Below are 10,070 nucleotides of genomic sequence, written 5' to 3'. Positions count from 1 at the left end.
TGTGCTTCGTTAGGGCCCTGGGTTGTTGCAGAAATTCAAGGAAATTACGTGCAAAGCGCTTAGAAGAGAGCCTTAACAAGTGAGTGCTCAGTAAATACTGACTACTCATAAATTTTACTGACGTGGCTAATAGGTGGCACAACTGGGATTGAACCCAGGACTACCTGCCTTTAATGGCTGCATCTTCGCTGGCAAAATCCAAAGGATTCAGAGCTTTAGTGAAGTGCACTCATTGCCCACATGAGTAAACCGAGGTCCAGCTGGGGAAGAGTTTCTTAGTAACCACTACCCCCCCAAGACCACACATTCTGTTCTGCTCATTTCCCTGAAGTCTTGTTTCCCTTGACTCATTCATTCGTTCGTTCATTCATTCATTCATTCATTCAAGGTCCTGCCCCCAGGAAGCTTGGTCTGAGGGTTATATTGATCCAGTTAGAACCCAGAGCTTGATAAATGAACATGGCACCTGCCAGGAAGGCACTCGAGTCCAAATACCCACCTCTCCAGGGCGCTCACCATTCACTCCCCAGACTCATTAACTCAACTCCCCTTAAGAGCGTGGAATCTGGAGCCACACGGCCTGGATTCAAATGCCAGCTTCACCACTTAGCTGTATGACCTGGAAAGTGACCCATCTTTTTTGTGCTTCTATTTCCTCATCTGTAAAATGGGGGTCCCAGGTTGGTGGGAGGGCTTTAAGAAAGTAATCTGTCTAGAGTCTTTAGTCAATGGTCTGATCAGTAAACTTAACAAATGGTTACCTAAAAATAATCCTTGCAACTGTCCGAGGAGTGAACATTGTGTTCCGCATTTAATACATTAATACATTAATAAAATGAGGCTTAGCGAAGTACAGCCTATTGCCTGAGGTCACACAGCTATGAAGTGTAATTAGGAAGTGTAGCTTCCCGCATTTGAACCCCCGTCTCTTAGGCTCCAAAACTACAGTCAGTCAGTCGTGGGAAAGGACTGCGCCAACCGCTCAAACCCAGAAAAAACGTGAAGAAAATTAATCTGTAAAGCCCAAAGCCCAAGCCTGGGAGAGGGGCTTCAGTGCGCGGGGTAATTTGCAGACGCTCCCTGCTGGCGGGGACAGCGCGACCTGTCCTTCAGTCCCGGACCTTCAGCCGGTCCTGCCGCGGCAGACTGGAGCGGTAGTGGAAGCTGAAGTGGTATCGGCGCAGGACCGGCTGCAGTGGCTGGTGCGGAGGTGGAAGCGCCATGTCCGAGCCGCCCCCGCGGGGTGCTGAGCGCGACATTTTCCGAGACACGTGGGTGCGGTACCTAGGTGAGAGGGGGCCGGGGGTGCGCGAGGGGCTCGGCGACCCCTCACCATGTGGCTGGAGAGGTAGGGGTCGCCAGACGCTGGTCAGGGGCCTGGAGAAGGTGGAAGGATCTTAGTTCTCATTCTGCCCGGGCCAGAGACTGGGCTCAGAGAGGGCTAGGGACTTGCCCAGAGTCACACAGCTCAGGTCGGCCCACCCCTGCCCTCGGGGTCTGTCTGTACAGATCAGTCTCCCAGGTGTAAGCTCCAAACGGGCTAGGAGGAACGGGGGGGGGGGGGGGGGGGGGGGCGGTACTGGCTGTAGAGTCAGATTATGGGTCCTCATACGGATTCAGTTTGACTCTCGGTTTTCTCAGCGTAAAGGAATGAAAGCAGCGTCTCTCTCATGGGGTGGTAGTTGTAAGGGTAGAAAGAGATAAGGCACAGGAAAGGCCTGGCACATGGTGAGTACCTCATCAGGGAACTTGCTCTTAGTCTCTCCATTAGTGCTCATGCTTCTAGAACCCAGACTGGGAAGGCAAGTGAGTGATGATAATGGTGACTGTACTCAGCGCTCCCACAATGGCCCTAGAATGGAGGTGGGTTTCATGGACGCCTCTTTATAGACTGGGAATCGAAAGCTGGGAGAAGTAAAATCACTTACCTAAGGTCACCCAGCTCCTCCTTAGCAGGCTGGGAATTAGGACTAGTGCCCCCTTGTGGAGCAAACCATACCCACTCCTACCCCTGGAATTAAATGTCTCCCCTCCAACAGGCTATGCCAATGAGGTGGGAGAGGCATTCCGCTCCCTGGTGCCAGCGGCTGTGGTGTGGTTGAGCTATGGTGTATCCAGCTCCTACGTGCTGGCGGATGCCATTGACAAGGGCAAGAAGGCAGGAGATGTGAGTGTTAGCCTGCCTCTCAACCCCCGACCCTAGTCCACTCCCTTGTGATTTAGTCCCCAGCCTTGCATGTGGTAAAATCCCTTGTGGGACAGTCCAACCCCTACAACCTTGCCTGGTGCAGTCCATACCCCCATCCTGTTTGTAGGGTGCTACATCCTGCCCCCAGCCCTGAATTGGTACAGTCCAGAACCCGACACCCCCAACCGGCCACTTCCCTCCCCTGGTCCAACCTCATGCCCCTTGTCCACAGCGTTTCCCACCTCTGCCCTGCTGGATGAAGTATCTCTTGTCCCTACCAGGTACGAAGCCCTGAAGCAGGTCGCAGCACCAGGGTGACTGTGGCTGTGGTGGACACGTTCGTGTGGCAGGCTCTGGCTTCTGTGGCCATCCCAGGCTTCACTATCAACCGTGTGTGTGCTGCCTCTCTCTACATCCTGGGCACCGCCACCCGCTGGCCTCTGTCCATCCGCAAGTGGACTACCACTGCACTGGGGCTTCTGGTCATCCCTGTCATCATCCACCCCATTGACAGGTGAGTGCCCCTTCCAGCCTCAGGGATCATCCACTCTACAGGTGGAGATAAGCTCTGAGAGACATGGTGTCCCCACTTTGCACACAACAGTAGCAGCAGAGGCAGGGCTGGCACTCAGGACTCCTCAGGTAGAAAGGACAGTCTGTGTCCTCCTCATATGATCCTGGCAGGTACTTTGGCAGTAAACATAAGGAGGATGCCTTGAGGGTATGGGACACAGGACCAGTAAGTTCTAGAAAGAAAACCTAGTGTTACAAAACAACCGGAGGCAGGCAGGAACAGGTGCGCATTGGAGGGGAAGGGTTTGGGGAGATTTTGGTGACAGGAGCCCACCTGAAACTGGGCTAAGTAAAATAAGAATTAATTGCTTCATGAAACTGAAAAGTCCAGAGTTATGCTGCTTTCAGGCATGGCTGGATCTAGGCACCCAAATGATGTCATTAAGGGTCTTGGTCTCCCCATCCTGCTGTCTGTCTTCTGACACCACCCCCTATTGGCATGGCTGGATCTAGGCACCCAAATGATGTCATTAGGGGTCTTGGTCTCCCCATCCTGCTGTCTTCTGACACCACCCCCTATTGGCTTGGGGAGCAGAGATGGCTTCCAGCAGTTCCCAGCTTCCATCCTACCAGCTTAGCAAGACCTATAGGAAGCTTCTTATAGTTGACAATAAATAAATAAATAAATAAATAAATAAATAAATAAATAAATTCATTTATTCATTCATTCATTCCCAAGGAAGGCTGTCATTGGTCTATTCTGGACTGAGTGCCTAGTCCTGAGCCAATTTCCCTTTTCTGATTGGCCAGGTGTGGGTCATGTGCCTACTCATAGAACCAAAGATGGGCCAACCTAGATCAACATAGTGTGGGAGGAGCAGTCTTTTCCCGAGGGAACATAGCTGACCCAAAGGCCCAAGGGTGAGCCTTGTAACCTCTCTGTGCCTCAGTTTCCCCAACAGAATAGAGAAATGGCACTGTGTCCTGCATCTAGGAATCCCTTCGCTGGCCCTGACCTCCTGCCTCCCATTCCCCCACTAGCACCCACTGGTCACCTGCTCATCACTGTCCACTGTCCCACAGATCAGTGGACTTCCTCCTGGACTCCAGCCTGCGCAAGCTCTACCCTTCAGTGGAGAAGCCCAGCTCCTCCTGATCCCGCCCTGGTACCTGGTCTGTGAGTTGGCCTACTCCCTGCTCTGGTCCAACTTCCTCCTCTTGCCAGGGGATGTGGATGCCTGGCTTTCTGGGGTCTGAGGCCCTGGCGTCTGAGTATATTTGAGCCCAATGGAAGGTGAGAGACAAAGGCCTCAAGGAGCAGCAGCTGCAGTAACTCACAGAAAGGGGACACCTGAACCCTATTTGCTTCCATGGAATCCGTGATACTGAGTGGGAGTGGACCTGTCTTTTGACAAGGAAGTAACATCCTCCCATGGAGGATAAGCAGACTGAGGCCCAGATAGGGCCAGGAATACAGCCAAGATCACTTGGCAAGCTGGGGACCCAGGAGTCCCAGTGGCTTGGCCCCATGGCAGTATGGCTGGACGGAGGAGCAGCAGACACATGGAGAAATGTAGCAGTGCAGTGGCGGGCACCCTCAGGACTGATTCTCCAGCCAGCCCATCCCTGGTGCAGGAGCTGCTCGGACCTGCCTGGAAGGCAGGACAGCCCCCGGCCCAATAAATCCTCAAAAAGTTGAGTTCTCTTCTCCTTTCCTCTTGGGGATGAGCAGGGGTGTGGTGGTGGGGAGCAAGCCTGGGGGCCCTCAGAGGTGGAGGCCAACTTTGGCTATGCATTGCTTGCAATAGCCAGCACTGGGCCTGTCTGTACCTCCCCACCCACCAGTGCTCCCCTGCAGATGCCTGGGATCCCACCCTTGGTGCTGTCAGCCTCCTTTGGGCATTGACCTCTTTGCAAGCCTAAAGCACCAATACTTCTGGAAGGGGAGCCTGTTGGGCAGGAACCACCTGAACCTGAAGGTGCCTGAGGTGAAGACAGCCCCATATGAGTATCACAGAAGACTCAGGAGTCTTGGAGAAAAAAGAGTGACCCGGTAGTAGGGGGCAGGGGCTGTCCCTGGGAGCACTGTAGGAAGGGGGACATTCCTCCTTGATTCTGGGCCAGCCCCTTTTTTGGCTGTTAACAACTTGGAGGGGTAGAGAGGTGGGGAATGGGGTTTTGGATGTGGAGCAGAAACAGGCCTAGGTCTCTGTCACTCAGCACTGCTCCAGGCCACACATCAGTTCCAGCTGAGACCCTGGCCATGCCCCTTGCAGCCCAGGTACAGACTGGGGGGGCTAACCCCACCCCGGAGAGACCCCCTGCACCTGGATGGGGACTTATAGGAGCCAAGGGACTGGGCAGGACTGCCAGTGAGACAAGATGGGGGCTCCAGTTGTGGTTCATGCTCTGGGGGTGTCTGTAGCTGCAGGGTGAGTCTGATGTCTGGGGGTCTCTGACGGTGAGCCTTTCTCTGCTGCCCTTCTCATCCCACAGCAGCTGGGTTCCTTTCTCAGGCCCTCCCTGACCTCTGCTCAGTCTCCTGCTGCTCCCTCCGGCTCCCTTAAATGCTCTGAGCCCCCGCAATTCTCCAGCCCTTTCTCTGCCCCCTTCTATGCCCCTCTCCAGTCCTGCATCCCCCTGTACCCCCCACCAGGTTCACACCTGCATCCCTATGACATCTGGGTTCTACCACCAGTTCCCTACTCAGTTAGTCTCTAACCTTCCACCCTCTGAGTTCCCCCTAAAACTGAGAGCTGCTGGCCAGAGTCAGGCCTCTGTGTTTTGGGGCACAGCTCTCGGACCTGCCCCAGCCTTGTGTTCTTCCCTATCACCTGCCTCCTAGCCTCTCTTATCCCACCCCACACTCTTCCTCAGCTGGAAATACTTTTCCTCTTAGTCAACCTTGAACATTCTTCATAACCAGCCCCGATGCCCCTTCTGTGTTGCCCCTCAGCTCTTTCTGAGAGTGTGCACCTGTTGTGTGGTTACCTGCCCCTGGTCACCCCATCAAAGAGCCTGGGCAGGTTGGAGTCTCTTGGTTTTGTAGGTAGGGGTCAGGGGTAGGCTCTGAGGCACTCGTAGCAGTGGGGGGATGGGCCTATGGAAGGTACTGTCGTGCTTCTGAAGACCTTTGAGGAAGCTGACCCTGGCCCTTCCAAATTATGAGACCCACTCAAGTTATCTGTTGATCAGGAGAATCAAAGAGGGATATGGCCTCTGGAGAGCCCCCTGAGCCCCCTTCTATGTGTGACCTCGGGCAAATCCCTTCCCTCTCTGAGCCTCAATTTCCCCAAGTATAAAATGAGGGCATTAAGCTTGGTCTGCCACTTTTGAGCTTCTGGTCTCATCTTTATTAAACAGATGCCTAGAGACTCATTCAACTCCATTCATACAATCTTGGTAAGTGCCTTACTGAGAGAAGGCTCTTAGTCACTGACATCATGGTGTAAACATGTTCTGTTCTTGCTTTGAGATAAATAGCTTCATTTTTTCTCAACTTTCAGCACCAGTGGGCAGATACTAGGTCAGAAGGTTAGAGGTGTGTAGAGGTTGGGTGGGTGGATGGCTTAAAGCCTTCTGGTGGGATATCTTTATCTTCCAGCCTCTGGCAAGGCCACTGAGGAGGCTTCCCACCAGATGACATGGTCCTTTTAGTTAAGTTAGGCTTCTGACTCCAGGGAGCCCAGAGGTGAGTGAGGGAGTCCCTTTCCAGAGTTTGGGCCCTTTTCAGGGTCCCCTTCACAGTGGAAGACACTGGGGCCCCAGGTTCGGGGACCCTTGGCAATCCCAGTAGAACCTGGTTCTGGCTTCTTCCTTTCCCCTTCCCCCAACTTGGCCCTCATTCATGGCCTGCCAGAGTAAAGCCCAAAATCTCAGACAAGTTAGCTTTAAGCTCGCTCACCCCATCACTGTGGAAGCCACTCACCCCTCTGAGCCTCCTCACCCTGAAGAAGGGTAACTGCCACCCACTATATATTAATAAATGCTACCCTTTGTTGCCTGGCAGCTTCCATTTTTCTGTGATGACCTCATTTGATTCTCCTAAGAATCCTATGCAGTAGACGTGATAAATGACCAGCCCCATTTTAGAGATGAGGAAACTGAGGCTTGAGGTCACATAGGCACCACTTAGCCCAGTACACGCGTTCTCTCCAAGTCAACAACACGGTCTGGGGGGTGGAAGCTGTTGCCCAGCTCCTTTCCAGCCCTTGCTGGTGTACTTACTGCCTCTCCAGGCCCTGATAACCTCTGCCTCTTACACCAGGGAGTCTCCCCAGCTTGCTGATGCTGATGCTGATGCAGATGTCAGGGACTCTGCTCATGGTGGTGTTGATGTCTATCCTAGGCATGGGCTTCTGCATCTTCACCCTCTGCCGCTGGCTCAGGGCACAGAGCCTTGCAGACACGTCCAGCTGCAGGCCTAAGCAGCGGGGTCTAAGGAGCCCCCGACCCCTACTGAAGTTTTCCAATAAAGAGATGTTCACCAATGACTCTACCACTTAATGATTTTCCTGAGGCAGGTTGGGGAAATGAGGCCCCCCAAAGCAGGAGCTAGTGTTGGGTCTTCTGTGAGGCGATACCCCTGGGAATAAGCAGGTCTTGTGCCTGCCAAATGTGAACCTGGGCAGGAGTGGTGGGGTGGTGGGCAAACCTGTGGCCTACCTGGGGACACTGGGACTAGGGTGCTTCTCCTTGTCTCCTCTAATATTTGCCTAGCAGCCCCCCTAGGCAGAGGTTGGGCCTCTCCTGGATGCCTGAGACCCGGGCCCATCTGGAGGCTTACTTTGCACATCCTCTTGCTGTGGGCCAGTGAGTGGTGTGCTAGTGCTGTTCATAGGGGCCAGAGCTGATATTGTTACCTTTTTAGGAATCATTTTAAACAGAGCCATTATTAAAAATTAAATGAGGGGAAGAGGCTGGTGCAAGATGCCTGCAGTGTGTCAGAGCGTCAAGGGCCTGGTTGCTGTAATAACCGGAAGAGTCTCTGGCCCGGGTCTGGCCACGGCAGAGTGGCAAGGGGCCACTGCTGTGCTTCTGGACCCGCCCAGTTCCAATGGGAAGGCCCAAGCCAAGAAATTAGGGAAGAGCTGGAAAAAAAAATTAAATAAGGTGAAAGAAAGAAGGATATAAACTTAGATTTAAATGCATTATATTGGGGCATGTGGGTGGCTCAGCTGGTTAAGTATCTAACTTTGGCTCAGGTCAGGATCACATGGTTCATGAGTTCGAGCCCTGCTTCAGGTGAGCACAAACCCCTCAATGGGTGAGCTTGAACCCTGTTCAGGTGAACATGAGCCCTGCTTCTCTCTCTCTCTCTCTCTCTCTCTCTCTGCCCTTGATTACTTGTGCCCTTGATTTTCTCCCCCCAAATAAATAAATAAATAAATAAATGTGATATATTGGGGCACCTGGTTGGTTCAGCGCAGCTCTTGATCTTGGGGTCATGAATTCAAGCCACATGTAGGGTGTAGAGATTACTTAAATAAGTAAAACTTTACAAAAATGTGTTCTATTAAAAACAAAGGTACTGAAAAGTTATCATCACGAAGAAAAATTTGTAGCTATGTGTGGTAATGGATGTTCACTAGACGATTGTAATCATTTTGCAATATATCTAAATTGCAAATCATCTACACCCGAAACTAATATAATGTCAATTATATCTCAAACACACACACACACACACACACACACACACACACACACACTCAACCAAAAAAGAACAGGTAGTAACACTCAAAATGTGTTGCCTCTTGGTGATTTTACTAGACTTTACTATTATCTATGCCCTGAGGTTATTTATATTTCTTGTTATCTGTTTGGTGGCTATACTCTATTAGAATTATTGCATGTTGCTTCTACAACTCTGTGTTCAGTAACTTCTCTTGGGTAGCTTGAAATAGGTCACAATGGGACTATTAAATTTTTTTTTTTTAATGTTTATTTATTTTTGAGAGAGAGCACGAACAGGGAAGGAGACACAGAATCTGAAGCTGTCTTCAGGCTCCGAACTATCAGCACAGAGCCTGATGCAGGGCTCAAACTCACAAACCATGAGATCATGACCTGAGCTGAAGTTGGATGCTTAACTGACTGAGCCACCCAGATGCTCCATGATGGCACTGTTTATACCACGAAGATCAACAAATCAGGGTCCTCTTGCCTGGGGAGCCAGTAAATTAAACATTTACCAGCACACTACTGCTCTGGCCCTCCTGCCAACCCAGGAGGTGGGTCATAGCACCATCATCCCCCTGTATAGACCCACATCTAGGATCAGAGAGGGCAAGTGACCTGGCAGAGGCCTCACAGCCTGTAAGGTCATAGGTAAGACTCATCCCTGGTCTGCTTCTTCTCCCAAAAAAGCCAGGTGGGGAGAAGGGAAGGTGGCCTTGGCTGCAACCCTTGCTCCTCCTACAAACCTTGCCTTCACTCCAGCTTTCCTCCGGCTGCTACCCCAGCACCTGATGCTCTGGCTCAGGCCCTTCTCGCTCTTCCCTGGGTGTTCCCATTCACTCATATAGTTTCTGCCCCCAATCCTCTACCACCACGTGTCCTATCTGTCCCCTCCAGGCTTGGATGAGGGCAGCAGCCTCTGGCTTATCTCCCCACCCCCCCGCCCCTGGCTTTTCTATCTAGCCAACATTCTTAAAATGGTCAGAACAGAGTCCAGACTCCTTGTGGGGACTCTTACTTAGATCCCTACATGGTATGGATGACCCCACCCTTGCCCCTTCCCCTAAATCTTCATTTCAGCCATTCTGTCCTTTTTGGTTTCTTAGATCTGACATTTGTCTTGACTGGGCTTTCTCATACAGTGTTCCCTCCTACTGGACACTCCCTTCCAACCTTTACCCCACCTCACACTGTAGGCCCACCCTCCCTCCCCCTGACTACAGCCTACTCAATTCCTTCCCCCTCAAAGTACCCTCTGACCCCCTAGTACTGGCTTGGTAGCTTCCTCTGGGCTCCCTCCAGCCTGATACTTCCTCCATCGCCTGAAAGGAGGGGCAGGCCCCTTTTGGGATTCACCAGCAGGGAGGCTTGTCTTTTCCCAATGCCCCCCAGGCCTTTGTCCGAGAGCATTCTGGGAGTTGGGTCTCCCCGTGGCCACTTCATGCAATGCTCAGTATCACCACAAAGAGGCAGCACCACCAAACATGCTTTGTTGGCTGTTTCAAACTGCCTCCGGGGTTTTTGAGAACAGCATGTTAGTGAATCCCTGGGGGCCTGCACCAAGTCCTGTGCTAAGCACTTCCTGCCATGTGGCTCATTTACTCTTTACAACCACATCATAGGTCTGTGTTTCTTGGAATTGGAGTCACTAGCCTAAGCTCACACAGTCTGTCCCCCACCCCTACCTGCC

General features: G+C 52.1%; 1 protein-coding gene across 1 annotated transcript; it reads left to right on the top strand.

The window, feature by feature from the left end:
- Window positions 1-930: 930 nt before the first annotated feature.
- On the top strand, window positions 931-3,983 carry MTFP1 (mitochondrial fission process 1). Its single transcript, XM_042910531.1, has 4 exons — window positions 931-1,288; window positions 2,040-2,167; window positions 2,470-2,702; window positions 3,785-3,983. The coding sequence occupies exons 1-4, from the start codon at window positions 1,222-1,224 to the stop codon at window positions 3,855-3,857; spliced, it is 501 nt and encodes a 166-aa protein (XP_042766465.1). The 5' UTR covers window positions 931-1,221; the 3' UTR covers window positions 3,858-3,983.
- Window positions 3,984-10,070: the final 6,087 nt, after the last annotated feature.

Source organism: Panthera leo, chromosome D3, assembly GCF_018350215.1.
Source record: "Panthera leo isolate Ple1 chromosome D3, P.leo_Ple1_pat1.1, whole genome shotgun sequence".
Taxonomy (NCBI): Eukaryota; Metazoa; Chordata; class Mammalia; order Carnivora; family Felidae; genus Panthera; species Panthera leo.
The sequence above is the reverse complement of the archived record's forward strand: the minus strand, read 5'-3'. Positions and strand labels throughout refer to the sequence as shown.

Bases quoted from the DNA above. Each gene is read 5' to 3' on its own strand.
- MTFP1 (XM_042910531.1), top strand. From the start codon at position 1,222: ATGTCCGAGCCGCCCCCGCGGGGTGCTGAGCGCGACATTTTCCGAGAC. The intron at 1,289-2,039 runs GTGAGAGGGGGC...CCCCTCCAACAG, and splicing joins CACGTGGGTGCGGTACCTAG to GCTATGCCAATGAGGTGGGA. The intron at 2,168-2,469 runs GTGAGTGTTAGC...TGTCCCTACCAG, and splicing joins AGGGCAAGAAGGCAGGAGAT to GTACGAAGCCCTGAAGCAGG.